Source organism: Schistocerca gregaria, chromosome 3, assembly GCF_023897955.1.
Source record: "Schistocerca gregaria isolate iqSchGreg1 chromosome 3, iqSchGreg1.2, whole genome shotgun sequence".
In the NCBI taxonomy this organism is placed as follows: domain Eukaryota; kingdom Metazoa; phylum Arthropoda; class Insecta; order Orthoptera; family Acrididae; genus Schistocerca; species Schistocerca gregaria.
In genome coordinates this window covers 217,402,387-217,424,661 of record NC_064922.1, presented here as the reverse complement: position 1 = coordinate 217,424,661, position 22,275 = coordinate 217,402,387, and the positions used below count along the sequence as shown (strand labels likewise).

The following is a 22,275-nucleotide window of genomic DNA, read 5'->3' as shown; positions in this document are numbered from 1 at the left end:
GACATTTTGATACAAGTCATTTCCTATCCCTCAAGAAAGTTCAAGTATTTAGAAATTCAACATATGGCATTCATCCTCATACGTGATTTGAGCAATCTCATCTTCTCCCAACGATGCCTGGTAGTTGTAAACTTGAATTTGTGTTGTTATTTGGATAGAGAAATGTGTCGCAGATATGTGCCTCATCTCAGACATGAAAAATATCTTCAGAATTTCGAGTCTATTTATGCTAGCATAATGGTTTTAAGTAGAATAATGTGATGAAAAGCACGAAAAATGTTAGCAATATTATAAATCGTGGTCACTTTTATGGGTGTATGGTGCTGAAGGATCGGTTCTGGTGCAATTCCTACGGTACTATTGAACTGATTCACATCTGTGTTATAAAATATCGTTCATATGGCTGCATCAAAACATTCTTGTTCAAAGTCATAAAGATAATCTCGAAGAGATCCAAAGCTCATTACAGGAGCTTTGATTGACAGTTGGCGTGGAGAGAGTGATCATGATCAGAGTGGTAATGATTTTTCGCTCTTTAATCCAGGGTCACAGTGATATGGAAAATATAAGTACGTTGTACCTGATCTGCGTAATTGTCGACTTGGGAAACTACATGGCCTTACTAGAAATAAGAGACAGAAATGAGATCCATATTTTTAGAAAAGCGGGAAGTGATTGGAATGCTCAGAAAGAATGGCAGGTTAAATCTCCGTTACTATTGCAGTAGAGAGTGTGATATATGCGGCGTTCATAATGCTGTGACGCTTATCTTGAAGCGAGTCTCACCTCGGAATTGTAAAATTCTTCCACTCCTCCAGCGACAGGTTGGCACTTTCCCTGCCAGGAACATGGCACCAGTGATCAGGCGTCTGCATTGCTAGATAGAAAACATTTATACTCAACACATTGAAACATGGGCCGACGCAGTTGAAAACAATATTGAGCCTCGTCTGAAATCTTCCTCTCGATCCGATGGAGTCTAGCACTTCCTCAAATGCTGGCGCGACTTTGGTGTTCCTTCTTTTCGTCGAAATTTCCCCATTTTCCTGTAAGCAAACAGCATGTCTATAGACTCACAATAATGTATTAGTACTTGTTTATTAGTTATATATTTGTCAGTTTTATAATTTGGCATACCTACTGATATGAAAAAAGATTCAAAGTTGATAGTAAAGAAGTTGCAAGCTTTACCTCCATTGCCTCCCCAAGCACTAGAAAGAAGTGAGTTTTGCACTGATCATTTATCTGATCCGTTATTCCAGTTCAACCACTGAAACTGACCTGTTATACGAATAAGAAATAAAATTATCCTCCTACGAACACGTTTCTAAGACTTTATAGTAAATTACCAACAACTGCTGGACTAGAACTAAGTTTCGCATTTTGTTTCACACGTCCGTCAGTATTAAGCAGATCGTTGTATAAAGCCATATGAATCTAACGATGATATCAGTATCTGCAGTGATATATGTTTAAAATTTCAGAATGTATTGTAATTAGAAACGTTCCTGTTCACCTTACATTTCTATTCGTTCAGGTGCAACGCCAACCTATTGCGTGAAGTACATAAGTAAATTCTGAATCCTATGTACGTATCAAGAATTGCAACACACACTTTCGATTTATTCCGCCCCTCTTAGAAATTGTAGTTCAGAATTGCAAATCCTGAATTTTGAGTCAAAACTTGGTCTCCAAATAGTTTACTTTCAGTAGCGGCCCTATTTGCCGTCACAATATTCATTATGTCTGCATTTAAATAACGATACATCGTGACCTTTTTGCTTCTTGTCCCGAGCAACGCTTAAGTATTGCCGAGGCCCTTGCATGTCAGTGATAAGGAACTGAAAAAGGCGCCTGGGGAAGTTTGCTCTGCTGCCAAACATGAATCCAGAATGGATAAAAGTTTTATTCCTCGGAATATTGTAATGGAGAAAACTCCAAACCTCTGTTTTGTGGTGCCTAAGGCTCTTACAATACAGTGGAGGAAGGCGGATATTTGGCCAACACTTCATGATACCAGATCGACAAACTGGCTAATGGTAAAGGGCATATTTTCATCAGGCTTCATACGTATGATGCACATTAAAATCCGACCTAGGTGAAAAGTAATGTGACAAAAAAACAAGATTTGCCCACTCATTGAGGCTGAAATGCTGACATAAAAAGCCACTGAAAATGTTACTTAACAGGTGCTGTCGGCCACACCAACAGCTTAGTTAAGAAGACAACTGATTCGTAGACTTAGACGAGTCTTGACGAATACGTAATTCCTCTTGTCTGTATGTTAAAATCCGCTTCTTTTATCAGAACGTAGAAAAGCTTAGAACTATTCATCTCACTAATGTTCTAATGCAGTACAAGTTGTGACGAAATTCTAAAATAATGCATTATTAAACTAAGAACTAAGTGCAAGTCAAGTCAATAATTTATGACGCAGCCCACTCTCAGCACAAAAATAAATCTTGTAACTTCTTTGCTTCTTCACGTACATTGTTACGAGACCCACGGCAGTTCTCGTTTCATCAGCTATCGATGGTCCTCAATAATTACATTATTTTCCTGAAATAATCTGTAGTCTCTTGAACATCGTTGTAGATCAGGAAGTTTCGCTTGTTAATCATATGGTAAAACATTGTCGTCTCAGCCCGCTATCATTTGCCAGAATCTCGTTTTGGTATCTCATATCATTTATGAGAGACGAGAAATTTATAAATATTTCATCCTATTTTCATCACTTACGCACGAATTCTTGATGGAGAGCTTTACACAATCGCTCTTTTCTCGAGACTGAAAACAGACAGCGATACCATTCTAAGTCTGAAGACTGCTTCAATACATTATCTACATTTAATACCCAGCAACATGTAACCTAACACAAACCAAATCCAAAGCGACACATGTTTTTCACTGCAAACTGAGAAGTTACCTAACATCAAAATATCACAGTAACTATGACCATTTACGAATCGATTGGCGCCGGGTGCTGTAGCCGATTGGTTCTAGGCACTTCAGTCCGGAAGCGCGCCCCTGCTACTGTCGCACGTCCGAATACTGCCTTCGGCATGGATGTGTGTGATATCCTTAGGTTAGTTAAGTTTAAGTAGTTCTAAATCTAGGGGACTGATGACCTTAGATGTTGAGCCGTATAGTGCTTAGATCCATTTGAGCCATTTGTAACGATTGGCGGTTCATTATGAAGGTGACGAATTCAGCTATAGGATATGCGGGAACGAAAGTTTATCACCAACGTGTGTCTCTAACATCGCTTGAGAAAGATCGGGCGGCTTGTTGTTTACGCAGTCAAGCTAGTTAGCCAGATTCCGTGCCGAGTAGGCTTAGCATTGTATTGTGATCATCTGCTGACGCATCCAGCACACACTGGCAATTACGTTCCCCTGTAAAATTGGTAACTTATTTTAAACGCCCTATAAACACTGTCCTCGTAAATTTACTGTTCATAAAATGCCTGTCACAAAAATGAACCATCCGTCAGACGTGGTGGGATATCAACGTTGAATATATTTCAAGCCACCAAAGATCCATAACTAAAGCTGAGCCCTCAAGCGTATGGTTAACGGTCACACAGAATCGTATGCGTAAGCTCCTATTTATATCGTTTCACTTATGCATGAGCAGCGTGTAGATTGATATATTTGTCAGCTCTGTCATGATACAATCGGCATCACTCAGGAACGAATACCAAGTGATACCCGTCACCAGGTGCTGTTACGCTTATAGTTAAGTTATTTCACCTGACGTTCTAAATAAATGTGCAAACAACGGAGTAGATATGTGATCCCGCCTCTCTCCATCTTCAAGCAAGCATAAAGTCAACTGCCTTCAAATGGTACAAATGCTCTAAGCACTATGGAACTTAACATATGAGGTCATCAGTCCCCTAGACTTAGAACTACTTAAACCTAACTAACCTAAGGACATCACACTCAACCGTGGCCGAGGCTGGACCGTGGTTCCGGATTAAAGCTCCTAGAACCGCTCGGTAGAAAAGACGCATCAAAAAAGTTTACGAGGGTTTTCGCAGAATCCAGAATTTTGTAGGGACCACTAAGGATACAGAAAAAGTTGCCAACGCCGCTGTCGTACACAATAACCAGTGTGCGTTAAGCCGCTTTCACTGAGGAAACCGGAAGGCACCCAAAACAGGAGATCCAATCGAAATCCTGAAGCAGGCTGGCCACACCAACAAGGAAAACTGATTCAGCGTCCCCGCGTCCTGGCTCTCAGAAATCAAATCGTCTCGTGATGGCGGGGCGTATGAGCAACTGGCGCCATTTCTCCTCAACTAAGATTATTAAAACAGGGTTTGCAGACGCTTCCCGTTGATTCGTTACGAGTTACCAACTACCTGCAATCCCTTGTATCTCTCTCTCTAACACCCAGCAATGCGCTTGTGTGATGTACTACATATGTATTGTCGGCAGTCTAATAACACCGTTAGTATTATAATGAATCACCCGCTCATCAGCAAATTAGTCTTTTTCCTGACGATGACTACTGCAACAATGATGAAACGTCGATTTGTTTTAGTATTTTTACTTTTTAAGTATTTTATAAGACGTCACACCGCTGAAATGAAAAACAATTTAATGAAGTGGAACAAAATTGTTCCGAGAAGGAGAGGCATAAATTCTAGTGTGGTCCGATTGACAATAAATAAGCACGAGAGTCACCGTGGTTCGTGGAGTTGAGTTGACCAGGATTAATGATTGTTTGTTTTTAGAGACAAATTTGCAGTGACATGAGCACTGAAATTCCCCGAACATGCGACAGCAGTTGGTGATAACTTTATCTTTTGCGTTATCGACTGGAGAAACTGTACGTACGTCATCTACAACGTTTTCAACAGACCATGAGTGCAAGAAATATCCTATACTTACCATTTACCAAGAGAGCCGTCATTTTCGTGATTAAAGAGCGAGAAATCGACAACAATGATGCTTTCGTAGGAACAATGATTGCAAAAGGGAGAAAGCTGATCAAAAAATTTAAATCGGTATTTGTGTTTCGTTGAAGTCACAGAGATTAATAATCAAACTATTTTACGTAAATAGCAGCATTTGTTACAGATTTGGTAAATTCATAAAAACTATGATCAAAGTAGAAAGACGGTATGAGTCACGTCTGGATAAATGAGTTCCATATAAGTTAATAAAAGACGGTGAACAGTCGCACAGATTCAGTGGTACGAATAGTACGATGTTTTGAAAACAGTGGCTACTGTACTCTTGCTATAAAAGATATTGTAGGGATGCGGAAAAAAGGAAGTGGGCCAGGCACGAAATGTGCAATAATTTGGACAGTCAAGAAGTTCTAAGACTTTCGAATTGTATGTGAAGTCAATAAATGGGATTAAAACGATTTTTAATCTCTCGTGGATCAGTCTGACGCTGAAACTAAACACAGGTGACAAGAAGTAGAAGTTTTAGATTCCACGTTTAAAAATTTACACCCGCAAGACTGTGCTATAGAAGCAATAATCGACCGCCTCATAGACTCTCAAACGAGCAATACCGATATTATCACCCGGCACTAACAGGCAATCAAACAACTGAAAGCCAATAAGGCTTAAGTTTGTAATGGAATTGCTGTTATATATTTCACAGAATACACCACAGAACTGTCTCCTTTCCTAGCTCTTAAATATCGAGAAACGCATGCGCAACTAAAAGCTACTCTGATGACCCAAAATATGATGGCCCTCTGCTTGAGAGCTTGTTTGTCCGTCTTTGTAACGAAAGTTATCACTGATTCTGCGTATCAGGGATCAGACAGATTGTTAGTAGGTTTGTGGAGCTATGTGACATTAGAGTTGTATGGAAAGGTCATATAATTCGCGTAAATAACGAGGCACTGATTTGCGTACCCGGTGATAGCGCCCGATAGCGACCAAGGTAGGTTCCATAGGATGTACATCAGGCGAACTGGGTCACCGAGACATCAATGTGAGTTCACTATAATGCTGCTCAAACCACTGCAGCGAATTTTTGGTTCCCAGACATGGACGACTATGCTGCTGAAAGATGACGTCGCCGTCGGGGAAGACATCAGATGGCTAACAGCTGGCAGCTTGTCTTCGATTGCTCATACACAGGTCCCACGCAAGTGTAGCAGAATGTCCAACATAACATGATACTGCTCCCACCACCCTGCACCTCTAGCGCGTTGCACGTTTCGAGCAGCTGTTCACATCGACGATGGTGTTTGTTGAGACGACCATCGACCTAGTGCAGGAGAAATGTGATTCACCGTCAGCGTCGACAGGTTTCCGCTGATCGACGGTCGAATCGCGGTGTTCCCGTGCCCACTGCAATCGTAACTGACGACGTCCTGAGGTCAACATATGAACATATAGGAGTGGCTTGCTGCAGAGCTCCACATTCACCAACGTACGACGAATAGTGTGTTCCGAAACACACCAGTATAGTGCTCTTGAGGCAGAGATGCCACAGGTCAGCATTCATCATACTTTTCAGATCAGATATGCTTCAGAACCCCTCGTTCAATGATTAGTCGTGGATATCCAACCATTTAGTGCATAGTGATAGGTTCACTGTCCCTCTACCTCTTTCCGTAGATGCTTACGACAGTAGCACATGAACATTCGACCACCTTTGACGTTTTACAGATACTCGTTAACAAGGCTGCGTAATAATAACTTCCCTTTGTCAAAATCACTTATCTTAATGAATTTCCTCACTTGCAACCCACGCCCTCTCTAGTATGACCCCCGTTCCCGTCCGCTGAGCGTACATAATTTTGTTACTGCGTCACGTGCCCCAGTCGCCACTAGGCTGTGTCCGAGATCGTACTGCTTTGGCTGATCGGTGTATGCGTGACTGAAAAAGTACACGTCACTCTTGACATCTGAAACTGTAGTAGGAGGGATGCACAGAGTGTAGGCTAATATCACTGATCTGCACGTGGTTCGGGATCGCAAAACATAATCTAATCCCCGACAGGCAGTATGCTTCACTTGGCGGCGAATATTCCACGGCAACGATAGTAACGTACGGTGTACCAAAACATAGCTTAGTAGCTCACGGCCTTTCAACATATGATTTATCAGACAGGTTCATCAGCACTATAAAACTTTGGAAGTGTTTGTGAAAATATCAACTTTCAAATTAGCCTTTATTCCACGGGTTCTGAATCTTAAACATGTTATACAGATGTCTGACACTCCGAATCAAGTGATTAATGTGTCACACGCCTCGACTACTCAAGTATAGACGTGTCTACTCGGTGTGACGATATAGGTTCTGTTATAGTGACCATTACCGCAGCAACGACATACGGTAAGTATCCAACCGAGCCAGTTAATTTAAGTCTTATGTAACAAAATCAATGTTCATATGAATGATGCTATTTTCTGAGAACTATATATATATATATATATATATATATATATATATATATATATGTTTGTTTGTCCTTTATCTTTCATGAGGGGTAGAGCAGCTAAGTGGAGGCCGAAGAGATCTTCATCGTTGAACGAAAATCAACCTAATACCCTGTAACTCATTGTGCATTAAATACAATCCACATTTTTCTTTTTTTACAACAGTACCATAACAAAATTGAATTCAGATTATTTTGCTTTAGTAAAACACTACCGTAACGGAAATGAAACCCACATTACTTTGTTTCTTCTTACGGCAATACTACAACAAATGTTCGATCCGAATTTACGGCGAATCAAATTTTATTGCACTAGTTCACACAAACACATTGGTCTTAAAAGTTCTGGCAACATCGAAAATCATCTGTTTAAGTTCGTCCATTGTTTGTTTACTTGATGAGTACAAATTAATTCCTTCATATGGCCCCAAAAGTAAAAATTCACTAGATTTAAATCACGAGTGCGTGCTGGCCGTCGCCCTGGATCATAGCGCCCTATCCATCTTCCTGCAAATCGTCTTTTCAAAAATCTTCATAATCTTTGATCATAGTAGAGGAAGCACATGTTATGACGCACAGATAACGGAATATTTTCTAGCAAAAGTGATAACAATGTAACATCTACGAAGGTTCGGTAATTGTGAAAAGTCATTCGTGTAGGTACAACACGAGGTGCAATAACGTAATCATTGATTATACCACCCCATACATTTTCGGAAATGCGATGCTGAAAATGTGTTTTTACTATTTGGCGCTAATTGTTTACGTTCCTTTAGCGCATGTTATGGAAATTAGTTACTCCAGTGCGAGTGAAACACGCTTCATCTGTGATGAGTATTTTGCTTACAAAATCCTGCAGCGCACTTTGCAACAAAACCACTGTGAGAATCGTCGTGGCGGATGGAAATTAGGCTCTTCCAACGTTTGCATGCATTGAAAGTGGTAAGGTTGCAGACAGTTCTCTTTCAAAGTGCGATGAACCACAGTGTCCGAGACACCTACTTCGCGGACGACGACTCTGCGTGGAATTTTCGTGATGCGGTCCAGAATTTTTTTCTCAGCTTCCAAAGTATGTTCTTCGTGTTATGTGCCTCTGTCTTCGGCGCGGGGCAGTAATCAGCCAGTATCTCTCAATGAATCCGAATTAAATACGAAGTAATAATTTGTATTCCATTGTGATTTTATTCCGCAATAAAATGAAAGCATTTCAGAATAGACAATATATTTCCCATACAGAATTAAATGTAAAAAGGTAAAGATAGCTGCTGTACTTTCAAGGGGAGGCCACGACGTTTGGAACGCAGATTTACTGCAAATTGCGTACACTCGTAATACTCCACGAGGACAACAAAATGTGTAAGCGTAATTGAAAAAATCGCAAGATAATTTCGGTCGTCAAACATATAACTATGCGTGTCCATTTTAATCACGAAGCAGCAGCAGTCGAGTGGTTAGCGTTGAAGCCCCGTGATCGCTGGATCGAGTCCCGTTTGTCATATTTTTTACTTTCAACAGAGTCATTTTCTTTACTATTTATATAACAATTGATATAATGGGAAAAATATGTGTAATCGGATGAACTTTTATGAAATTTATAATGTTATTTGGCAGTCTTCAAATTTTTACTAACAAAAATAATATAATATTCATAACTATCGACTAGTAAACGACCAAACTCATAAAGTGATACTGAAAATGCATGATGGTCCGTGATTTGAGAAATCCCTTATACCTAGCTGGAGTCCGAAACTACTTGCTACCTGCAAATTTTGACCGGCACACACGGCTTTCGAAAGATGTACAATTAATCGTCGCTTTCGACATTAGGAGTACAAGTTGCAGGATGGCATTTTTCGTAAAAACTTGGAAACATAAAGTTAAACGGCACCAGCTGCACTGAATAAATGCAATGTTTCCGCATACGCAACGTCCGTGGAAAAACAAACGTCGTTTACATTTTCAAAAACCTCTCTTTCAGCCGATAGTTTGGAAGCAAACCATGAATAGCGCAGTATTTCCTTAAATATCGACGTTGATAATTACTCATGAAGTATCTAGTGTATTTTAATAGCGTCTTCACGAGAAGAAATTTCTCGTTCTCTTTCGATGAAATAGGAACAATTTTCAAGACACGGACAAGCACACACTTTCAGTATCACTTTGTGCGTTTGGTTGTTTACTAGTCGATAGTTATGAATATTATATAATTTATGATAATAAAAATTTGTAGACTGCCAAATAACATTGTAAAATTAGTAAAATTTCATCCGATTACACGTATTTTTCCCACTATATCAATTGTAATATAAATTGTAAAGAAAATGACTTGAAAATAGAAAAAGCTGACGACTCGATCCAGCGATACAGCGATTATGGGGCTTGAACGCTAACCACATTTAGCTCTCTCTCTCTCTCTCTCTCTCTCGCTGTTGATCGTTGGCTTTGGTCGTTGTGGACTTCACATGACCAACCAGCTCTCTGACCAAACACACTGAGCTACCGTGCCGGCATACTCGGCAGATGCCTCTTCGTGGTAAAAATGGCCACGCGCAGGTATGTATTTGACGACCGAAATTATCTTGCGATTTTTTTCAATAACGCTTGAGAAGTACGCGGTACTGCTTACACATAGGTGTACGAAGATTACAGTAAATAGCGTTCCAAACGTTGTGTCCTCCCCTTGTTAGTTACGAATGATTTGAAAAGTAATTGAGTAAGACCAGAAACAAATGTCGATCGTCCTAAGTATGGGAACCGTCCTCGTTAAGTTCGTACAGCTGTCGTCGAAACACTCTCGGCTTCGCGATAAATTAACCGAAAATGGCTTAGTTCATCGATAGGAGATCTCCTCTACATCCTTACGTTATCTGAGTTGCTGAAACGACTGCACAGGTCACTCGAAGACTGTCGACGATCGGCGTAATACAATGACTCAAGCTCTCAGGCTGTAGTTGCATATGTGTTGGGGCCGCAGCTCGTGGTCCAATGGCTAGACTTGCTGCATCTGGATCACAGGGTCTCGGGTTCGATTCCCACACAAATTGGGGATTTCTTCTGCCTGGAGACTGTGTTTGTGTTGTCCTCATCATTTGATCACCATCATCATCATTATTCGTGACAGTGGCTAGACTGGACTCTGTAATAATTAGGACTTTGTACGAAAGCAGATGACAGCGCACATGAGTGCCCCACAAACCAAGCATCACCATCATCTGTGCTGGCGACTCATACTCACGATGTCAACAAGAGCAGCGGTGCATAACACGATTCGATTGCTTACATAAGAGTGCCTGTGCTGGGGAAGGTGGTGGGACATGCATCCCGTAGCGTCTTGATCTTGTTTAATGAATTTTCCCAGTCCATTGCGTAGAATGTTTACACAGGTCTAATCCGGGCCAAAGTCCAGTCTTTACTTGTCCAAAACATTGTCCTGAAATGTCTGTATTTTTTCTGTAGTTACTGTAGGAAATGGACAAAAGTTTTACTAGACTTTTAAGCCATTTACATGTGTGCTACTAACAGGATTTTTTGCTGCCTTGTACCACTTACACGATGTTAACTGCTGGGTGCCATCCCTGGAAAGAAAGCAGCACACTTTATGTTTGTAATAGAATCAAGTAAGGCGAGCTCGGACAGATGGTTACATTAGCAACTGTTCCATATTACCCCTACAGAGCTATCGCCAATAATACTGCATTGTGGCTCCCACTGCTACACGACATCGCGAACACCTTGTTCGGTATTCTTTGGAGGCGAAATGCGAGCCTGCGAGGGCCGCATGGTATGTATGTGAGCCCTATCGAATCAGTCTGTAACCTCTTTCTTCGTAATTGTTTGTAGTCAGCTTTCCGCCAGTTTCTATGCTTGTATGTGTTCTTGGCTGGTCCTTCCACGTTGTTGCTATTGAACACTGTAACGATAGCTTCCTTTGAAGATACTTTCTGATAGCCATTCACGCATACGACCTATACGAATGTGTGGTTTGGGTGAGAGTTGCATTTTGCAGCTAGGCGTGACATAGGCCTGTAGAATTTCCAGAACTGTAAATGCTCCTTGCTCGTGCTCAAACTTAATATCCATTGTCCAGTGAGGCAGTTAGCTATCGATGCGCATGGCATAGTATCGATTTTTCATTAGTTTATCCGTACGTTAGGTATACTGACTATATCGTGGTCTCGTTTATTTAAATACACTCCTGGAAATGGAAAAAAGAACACATTGACACCGGTGTGTCAGACCCACCATACTTGCTCCGGACACTGCGAGAGGGCGGTACAAGCAATGATCACACGCACGGCAGAGCGGACACACCAGGAACCGCGGTGTTGGCCGTCGAATGGCGCTAGCTGCGCAGCATTTGTGCACCGCCGCCGTCAGTATCAGCCAGTTTGCCGTGGCATACGGAGCTCCATCACAGTCTTTAACACTGGTAGCATGCCGCGACAACGTGGACCTGAACCGTATGCGCAGTTGACGGACTTTGAGCGAGGGCGTATAGTGGGCATGAGGGAGGCCGGGTGGACGTACCGCCGAATTGCTCAACACGTGGGGCGTGAGGTCTCCACAGTACATCGATGTTGTCGCCGGTGGTCGGCGGAAAGTGCACGTGCCCGTCGACGTGGGACCGGACAGCAGCGACGCGCGGATGCACGCCAAGACCGTAGGATCCTACGCAGTGCCGTAGGGGACCGCACCGCCACTTCCCAGCAAATTAGGGACACTGTTACTCCTGGGGTATCGGCGAGGACCATTCGCAACCGTCTCCATGAAGCTGGGCTACGGTCCCGCACACCGTTAGGCCGTCTTCCGCTCACGCCCCAACATCGTGCAGCCCGCCTCCAGTGGTGTCGCGACAGGCGTGAATGGAGTGACGAATGGAGACGTGTCGTCTTCAGCGATGAGAGTCGCTTCTGCCTTGGTGCCAATGATAGTCGTATGCGTGTTTGGCGCCGTGCAGGTGAGCGCCACAATCAGGACTGCATACGACCGAGGCAAACAGGGCCAACACCCGGCATCATGGTGTGGGGAGCGATCTCCTACACTGGCCGTACACCTCTGGTGATCGTCGAGGGGACACTGAATAGTACACGGTACATCCAAACCGTCATCGAACCCATCGTTCTACCATTCCTAGACCGGCAAGGGAACGTGCTGTTCCAACAAGACAATGCACGTCCGCATGTATCCCGTGCCACCCAAAGTGCTCTAGAAGTTGTAAGTCAACTACCCTGGCCAGCAAGATCTCCGGATCTGTCCCCCATTGCGCATGTTTGGGACTGGATGAAGCGTCGTGCGTCGTCTCACGCGGTCTGCACGTCCAGCACGAACGCTGGTCCAACTGAGGCGCCAGGTGGAAATGGCATGGCAAGCCGTTCCACAGGACTACATCCAGCATCTCTACGATCGTCTCCATGGGAGAATAGCAGCCTGCATTGCTGCAAAAGGTGGATATACACTGTACTAGTGCCGACATTGTGCATGCTCTGTTGCCTGTGTCTATGTGCCTGTGGTTCTGTCAGTGTGATCATGTGATGTATCTGACCCCAGGAATGTGTCAATAAAGTTTCCCCTTCCTGGGACAATGGATTCACGGTGTTCTTATTTAAATTTCCAGGCGTGTATGTTCAGATTTTTTGATGTATGTAGAGTTTCAGACTGTTCAATTCATTCTCCAATGGACCGCTTGTATATCACATGGTCCACACCGGGGCCACTGTACTCATTTGTTTTGGATTGCGTCAAAATTTTCATAAATTTCATTGAAGCTTCACGAATTCCTTTAATTCCTGTGTTACTCATGAAATTCCTGTCTAAAGATCCATCTGCCTACAGACAATTGTGTTCCGTTTCTAAACTGAACGTAGTTTCAACCACGAGCTTTAATCAGTATTCCAGCATTCTGCCTTCAGCAGAAACGATGGTCAATGTCAAAAGAAATCTTCATTAAGCACAAGTTCCTACAAAACTGCAGAAATCTTTTCCTGGTTTTTACATGCTATATAAACTCCGTCTTAATACGCTTCTTAAGGCCCAGTTATGCCGTCCCATCGCCGTGTAATCCACAGCCGATAACTGGATATCAATAGGGAGGGGCGAGTAGTCATATCACCGCTCTCCTGGTCATATCAGTTTTCGAGACCGGAGACGCTGTTTCTCAACAAAATAACTCCTCAGCTGGATTGCCAAAACCCCTCGACCGTCAGACGGTCACTCATACAAGTGATAACCCACACCGAGATCGCTTATTTTCAGTGATCTGACAGGAGCCTGATTGACCTCTGCAACAAGACCATTGGCCACAAGCTTTATAGCTTGCCAGGCGAAAAGTGGAATGTACAGTCCTATATATCTTGCCACCTGTCAGATTATGTTTAACGTTAATTCCTGTACACCTTACACATTAATAAATAAGACAAACTGCACTCACGGATTGCTGACTGGAAATAGAGAAGAAAGGTCCCACGAACATGTGTTTGCAATTGGATGTGTTCATGCAACAACAACAAGAAATCGTCGAGGAAGACAGCAGGGATTTGCATCGCATCCATGTGACACCAAATGTTCAGGGTGGACTGCATGGGACTGCAGGTGATATGGATAGTTATAGTTTCATGCAGGATACACATTATCGTACTTTAGCTTACACCATGTTGATGGGCTATTCGTCTGGAGTTTGTACTAGAATTAATCTCAATATAATGTGGATCAGGTCCACCATCTTCGTGCATGTCCGTTTGTCTGAAAGGACTCATGATCACGCAAACTAAAAAAAGGCTTGAACTGTTGTGTTATGTGCCTAGTATCTGTGAGCGTACTTGTTTTGGTATAGCCGTGCTGCCTCTCGACTGTTTACATCTGCCTGCCCGTACTCCACCTCGGCTTGTTCCCGACGTCAATACCGGACCATTCTCCAGCATGCAGTACGCTGTGTCAGTGACACAGTCGGTAACACACAATGAACCCAAGACAAGTAGTCAGAGGAACTGTTATAGGTAGAGACCATCTACTGTGGCAAACTATGCATTTCTCGACAGATGTTCAGAGAACCCTTCTTACTCGTTTCGCAGCTTCTTGGTTTTGTTAAGGTTCACCGTGTATATCAAGTTAGTATGGAAATGTGCTAGCCATTCAGTCATACATGCTCATTCCATACGACAAATGAAAAAGGTCGACTATATGTTCTCCGAATAGACCGTAAAATTTCTTGGAGTGGCAAAGATCATAGATTCCATTCATGTATTCATTTACACATACGTTTCATTCCTTAGCGCAATGTAAGCACATCTTACTATTGCATATGAGTATTACACGCGGTAAGACTGAAGTACCGGTGACAATGGAGTTGTGACCTGGAAAACATTACCGTCGTAAGGAATTGCGGAATAACTTCGACAGAAGTTGCACTTGATTTAACTAATGGAAGCTGAAACTTCCTGGCAGATTAAAACTGTGTGCCCGACCGAGACTCGAACTCGGGACCTTTGCCTTCGCGGGCAAGTGCTCTACCAACTGAGCTACCGAAGCACGACTCACGTCCGGTACTCACAGCTTTACTTCTGCCAGTATCCGTCTCCTACCTTCCAAACTTTACAGAAGCTCTTCTGCGAAACTTGCAGAACTAGCACTCCTGAAAGAAAGGATACTGCGGAGACATGGCTTAGCCACAGCCTGGGGGATGTTCCCAGAATGAGATTTTCACTCTGCAGCGGAGTGTGCGCTGATATGAAACTTCCTGGCAGATTAAAACTGTGTGCCCGACCGAGACTGCAGAGACTCTGCTGCAGAGTGAAAATCTCATTCTGGAAACATCCCCCAGGCTGTGGCTAAGCCATGTCTCCGCAGTATCCTTTCTTTCAGGAGTGCTAGTTCTGCAAGTTTCGCAGAAGAGCTTCTGTAAAGTTTGGAAGGTAGGAGACGGATACTGGCAGAAGTAAAGCTGTGAGTACCGGACGTGAGTCGTGCTTCGGTAGCTCAGTTGGTAGAGCACTTGCCCGCGAAGGCAAAGGTCCCGAGTTCGAGTCTCGGTCGGGCACACAGTTTTAATCTGCCAGGAAGTTTCATATCAGCGCACACTCCGCTGCAGAGTGAAAATCTCATTCTGGAGCTAATGGCAGCTCTTTATAAAGGGGGATAAGTGTAATGTCAAAGAAAAAGAACGGTATAGTTAAGTGGTGAACGTCTTGAGCTTGTCTCTTTTATGACTAGGAAGTGGTATGACATGAAATCGGTAAATCAATATTAGGGCAAAGAATAGATGAGCTAGACTCGTAATAACGTATTCTTGGAAATTATGGTGAATGTGTAAAGAAAATTGCATCAACGACGCTAGTGAAACCACTTTGAGAATTTTGTTCTCTTCTTTGATGTAGCAACAGAAACAGACCTTGAAATAACTCTAAAGCACGTTTCCATTGTGAACGTGCTACAGTTAGTGTGTCACCAACGTATACATGCTGTAGGGACTGTGAGTAAAAGGTACGAGGGTTTATATTGCTTACACACGTATTACGTAGACACTGTTCCTTGGCTCAATACATGAACAGAACAGGAAATGAAGTTCACAACAACGGTGCGATGTACCCTCCACCATGAACTACACACTGACTTTTGAAATATTTATGTAGATCTGTAGACACAGAGGTAACAGTAGCAATTTAGCACCCTGTGTACCCTCATACCACCAACAAATTCAGCAATGTATTCGTCTTACTAGTTATACTACTGCTAGCTGTTACCCGCTCTGCTCATATACATCCAGTTTCTCTAAGATGAGTGATGGTGAGTAAATAAGCTGTTGCATATGCGGTAACATCAGCTCCTCTCTTCCTGCTGGGGTAAACATAACTCATGGTGTGGGAGCGGGGAGGCGGGGCGGCGGCTTAGCAGTGCTCAGTTATCATCGTGTTACTGAAGCAGCTACACATTGCATAATGTGCGCATTATGCCAGAAACTTAATAACTTTTTAAAACGGTTTATGTTCATTGATGTAAAACAAGATGTTCCATTCCAAACATGGCCCTCTTGGGGGTCGATTTTTTTCCATTACTTTATAATCCAGCCTGAGTTCTTTCTGATGTTTCAATCTGTATCCATATAAATTTTCATCATATTCGATTCAGCGGTTTAGTTGTGAAAACATAACATAGAACGGTTCGTTGCCATATAGTAATATTACTATGGAAACAAGGTTTAAACACGGTCGGCACTGTATAAGCATTGTGCTCTTTATTCCGAATCATTCTGCGTAGAACATACAAACAAAAGAAGTTTGACCAAAATCATTAAGTTCAAATTCCACAGATAAGGAGTAAATATCTTGCATTAAACGCATTATAAAGTGGTCTGTCTTCTCCCACTGGGTTCACGCTAACGCTCCACAAAACGTCATAGAAATGGGCTGGGCGGTTTAGTCTTGAAATCGTAACAGACAGAGTTGCTATTGCGCTATAATAGTCGTATGGATAGTGACCATAAGTAGCAGTTGGTTACTGGAAATTATCCGTGGAATTCAAAGTTGATGGCCAGAATTACACGTAAATAAGGGAAATACACATAGTTTCTGATATTAATGTTTGTTCATACCTCCATCTCGTGCTCCTCGACGCAGAGAGAACCACTCAGAGTTGCCGAAGTGAAAGTCATATTAGAAATGCGCCACTACGACACGAATCGTACGCATACCTTGTGGTGCAAGCAGTTAAAATGAGGGAACTTTATCTCTTGACACACTAACAACCTTGTAAGAAGTAGATAACCACAGGTTTGAAATGTTCTTTCAGGTGAATGTAGGTGACGGGATGATAAGGTAGGAAAGAGTAGGGTGAATGATTTACTGAAGGATAATTACGATTGTAGCAACTGTCTCTACGGAGATACAGGTAGTGAGCGACAGCAGAGTAAGCGCTTCAAACGATACTGCATCTTCTCCAGAGGTCTTCACAGAGGAAATATAGCACAGTCTCTTAAATGACACATTCCAGTTAATTTAATAGAGTTTAAACAAAACATTGTGAATCAAATTCACATTGAAATTAAGTGAAAATGGTTTTAAACATCACGACCATTAAGTGTGGAGATTTAACAACGCTATCATAATTGTCGAAACACTTTTGTAATAAAGTACAAATTAAATCTTTTCATTCATATCTTTAAAATCGTTGTTTAGCGTCAATATTCATAGAAGGCAGATTTCCAAAGTAATAGCAAGTTTTAAAGAGCCCCTCTGCAGCAAGATTACATAGTTAAGACACCAAAGGAACTCGGCTGTCAACAGATGTCATGTTTGCCTTACTAGCTACGAAATCCACCATCTCCAATAGTCCCAATAACTACGATGAGGTGAATAATTTCTTATGTTTATAAGGTTAAGCCGTTGTTCATTTACACATCAAACCTCCAGGCTGATTTCGTGGACCATTGACTGTAGATAGTGTGATTGATGTTTTGAAGTGTTTTTGTAGGTAAGACTGTAGTTCTCAACAAATAGGTGACAGTAGTATCTGAAATTTCCCTAAAGAATTAAGGCTTAATGATATGGCATTAAAATAAAACTTCAACATCGACAATGAATGTACAGGACACTTAATTATTTGTTTCTAGTGTTTTATCTCTTACAGTAGCTTTAAGAGCTTTCTAGAACACGTACTATTTACTTGGTAAAGGCGTTGCACGAAGGTAACACAGGTCAACGATGGAAAATATTTTTGCCAAAAATACCTTATTCTTATGTTTATTTATGGTGAGAAATCCAAATACGACACTTAAAAAACTGTATCACCCACAATTTCTTCAAATTTTACAGTTATATTTATAAAATTAGGTGATTTTTAAATATTTTTACACCTTCTAAATTGTTAACATAATTTGAAAAGGAGGTGGAATGAATGTAGATGTCGTTGGTAGCACTACTAAAAAACATCAGCTGCCAAAAAGAGGACGATTCTATTTTTTTGTTAACAGATAATGTTTTGTTTACTGTCAACCTAACCTCACTTTCCCATTTCCTGTACATGTGTTCAGTACAATGTTTAATCATGGTTGTAAAAACTCTGCTGACAGCTTTTGTTGTGTTTGTGATAAAGTTGTGATTAAAAAACACCAAAGAAATGTTACAGACTTTGTGAAAAAGGTTTACCTATCATACTTTGGATCTAAACTTAGTGATCAAGAAAAATATTCGGCGCCACATAAGGTATGTCCTGTGTGTGCTGAAGATCTGAGAAAGTGTCCTTAGACAGTTCCTATGATATGGAGGGTGCCTAGAAATCATTCTGATGATTGCTACTTTTGCAGTGTTTATATTACTGCTCATAAATCGAAAAACAAGAAGGTAATAAGTTACATGAACCTTTCATCTGCCATCTGAGCAATAGGGCTTGGTGTAGATATGCCGGTTACTGAACTACCAGATTCTTTAAATTCCATTCCAAAAGAAGTATTTTCTAATGTAAATAAACCAGATGATAATGAATTCCATTGTAATACAGAAAGTCTAGAGCCCAGATTGTTTACTCAGAACAAGCTTAACGATTTGGTTAGCTAATTGCTTGGCTTTAGATTAAAAGAAAAGTACTTACTGGCAGTTGGAACCAGCGTATACGTGTATAGAAAGCGAGGACAGCAGTTTACCAAGTTTTTCAACAATAAGTTGTATTAGTGTACTGCTCAGACATTCCTGGTCTGATGAATAAGTTTCGTATTGAATACAAAAAGGAAGACTGGAGGATGTTTATTGATTCATCCAAAACTAGTTTAAAGGCTGTTATATTACACAATGGTAACATGTATGCATCTATACATTCTGTACATATGAAAGACAGCTATGAAAACCTAGAAAAAGTGCTAAATAGGCTATTCTGCTTATGGATGGATGATATGTGGCGATCCAAAGCTAACATGCATGCTCCTTGGTCAGCAAGGTGGCTTTACAATGTTTCCATGTTTCTTGTGTGAAAGAGACAGTAGGGCTAGTGATGAACACTGGTGCAGGAAGAACTGGCCTGTGAGGAAATCTTTAAAACCAGGTGAGAAGAACATACTACACAAAAATCCTGTAGACCCAAAAAAACCTACTGCTACCACCTCTACATATAAAGTTAGGCCTAATGAAACAATTTGTAAAGGCTTTGCCTTAAGATGAATCACGTTGTAAGTATATCTGGCAAACGTTTCCCCACCTTTCAGTGCAAAATTAAAAGAAGGCAGCTTTGTCGGACCTGACATTAGGAAATTCATGTTTGATATTAACTTAGAATCCTCAGCGACCTTAAATGAGGAAAAGCATGGATATCATTCATGCAAGACATTACAAAGTTCTTGTGACATGAAAAAGACCGAGAATGTGTTTCTATTATAGCTACAATGGTTAAGAAGTTTAAAGCTGTAGGATGTTTAACGAGCTGCAAAGTTCACCTTTTGAACAGTCAACTTGATTACTTCCCGGGCAATATGGGAGATGTTACTGAGGAGCAAGGAGAGGGTTTTCACCAGGACATTAAAGTGATGGAGAAATGCTACCAAGGCCGCTGGAACACCAACATGATGGGTGATTACTTTTGGTCACTTCACCGAGGAGTTCAGCAAGCGACTGGTCGTAGAAAAACCAAAAAAGCAAGTTTCAAAAAGAAAATAGAAAGAACATACAAACCAATTCCAGCTGACAAGTAGAACCTCTATTAACACATATCATTGTGATATTCCTACTGATGCTATAAAATGGCTTAGCCACTGAGGGTTTTTGTTATACTGGGCGCCGGAGTAGTTCTTTGGACATTTTCGTTATTCGACTTCCTCAGATCAAAATCGAACACACACTGTCATTTTAGAAAGAGGCATAGAATGCCTGTAGCAAGTGTACATTACCGCTCACATTCGCCTCAAATTCACTAATAAGACAGAATAAAGATGTTGTAAGATCTTCCAGGATTTCAGGTTACTGTATTTTATTCTTCAGTTGCTTCTATTCTATGGACGTTTCCACTTCTCTGCAGCATCTTTTCTAGGATCTTCCGGTGTTCAGATAAACGTGAAAATCAGGAGATCATGAAGAAAATCTCAGCAGAGACGTCGAGTCGTCGATAGAGTATAAGAACGTGAGACTGAAAGTGACGCAGCCTAACGTACTAGAAAGTGTTACTTTAAATAGAATAGTCTGGAATGCTTGCAGAATTGCATAGAGTGACTGTAGTCTGAGGTCTGCAGCTGTACTGCATGACAACGTTTGTAATAATCTGAACGCATCGACTGAAATAGAATTCCTCTTTAACATTCATGACCAAATTACATTTCTCAAAGACATTGTATGAAGAAAATCGTCCCTCCTCGTAACAGATGACACATATTACCACTCCATCAACTCTATTTTACGGGATACTAACCATGCGCGGTAGCTAAAATATAACGGGCAATCTTCTTCTGTGAAGTTACAGTCCAGGATGAACCCTGGCCTTCCAACGATCTTCCGCCATCCATCTCTGTCAGATGCTACCCTCCTCCAGTTTCTGCATCCGAGCTTCTTTCACTCCATCCAGCCATCTTTGTTGAGATCTACCTCGCCCTCTTTGCCCTCATGGATTACCAAAGAGAATCTTCATCATCACCTCAAACTCCTCTACTCTAGCCACATGACCTGCCCATCTTATCCTTCCTGATCGTATGAGTTTTGTTACATGAGTATCGACATATATAGTGTACAATTCTGCATTGTACCTTTTGCTCCACTGTCGTCTGTCAACCACAGGGCCAATTATTCTTCTCAAAACTTTCCCCTCAAGCAGAATTGCATCGGTTTCCGTCAAGAGCCACGTTTCCGAAGCGTAAGTGAGAATTGCTCTCACAAGGATTTTATAAATAGCGAATTTTGTTGGGTGGCTGAGGAGTCTTGACCGGAATACTCAAGGCAAAATGTGCCTTATTTGCTCATATCATCCGAAACTTACTTTCAGTTGAGATGTCATTAAAGCAAGTGACTGTGGGACCAAGATATGTGAAGCTATCAACTCTTTCAAAAGTCTGTCCATGGCGTTCTCTTGGGTAAAATATTCCGGTGTTAAAACACTCCCCAATTCGGAGATCCGGGCGGAGACTAGTCAGGAGGACGTTGTTATCAGGAGAAAGAAAACTGGTGTTCTACGGATTGGAGTGTGGAATATCAGATCCCTTAATCAGCCAGGTAGGTTAGAAATGTTAAAAAGGCAAATGGATAGGTTAAAGTTAGATATAGTGGGAATTAGTGAAGTTCGGTGGCAGGAGGAACTAGATGCTCAGGTGACTACAGGGTTATAAATACAAAATCAAATGCGGGTAATGCGGGAGTAGGTTAAATAATGAAGAAAAAATAGGAATGCGGGTAAGTTACTACAAACAGCGTAGTGGAGGCATTATTGTGGCCAAGATAGATATGAAGCCAACGCCTACCACAATACTGCAAGTGTATATGCCAACTAGCTCCGCAGATGACCAAGAGATTGATGAAATGTATGATGAGATAAAAAAAATTATTCAGGTAGTGAAGGAAGACGAAAATTTAATAGTCATGGGGGACTGGAACTCTATAGTAGGAAAAGGAAGAGAAGGAAACGAGGTAGGTGAATATTGAATTGGGTTAAAGAATGAAACAGGAAGCTTCCTGGTAGAATTTTGCACAGAGCGTAACTTATTCATCGCTAACACTTGGTTCAAGAACCGTAATCGAAGGTTGTATACATGGAAGAAGCCTGGAGATACTGGACAGATTATATAATGGTAAGACAGAGATTCAGAATCCAGGATTTCAATTGTAAGACATTTCCAGGGGCAGATGTGCTCTCTGACCCCAATCTATTGGTAATGAACTGTAGATTAAAACTGTAGAAACT

The 22,275-nt window shown here is 41.6% G+C and overlaps 1 protein-coding gene across 1 annotated transcript in view; it reads right to left on the bottom strand.

Annotated features, from left to right (window-relative positions):
* Nucleotides 1-17,062, bottom strand: part of LOC126355313 (carcinine transporter-like) — a 180,154-nt gene extending 163,092 nt beyond the window's left edge. The window contains exons 1-2 of the mRNA XM_050005605.1: nucleotides 17,003-17,062; nucleotides 787-1,046 (exon numbers count right to left, since the gene is read on the bottom strand). Coding sequence (XP_049861562.1) covers nucleotides 787-1,046; nucleotides 17,003-17,062 — 320 coding nt within the window. The remainder of the gene's footprint in view (nucleotides 1-786; nucleotides 1,047-17,002) is intronic.
* Nucleotides 17,063-22,275: the final 5,213 nt, after the last annotated feature.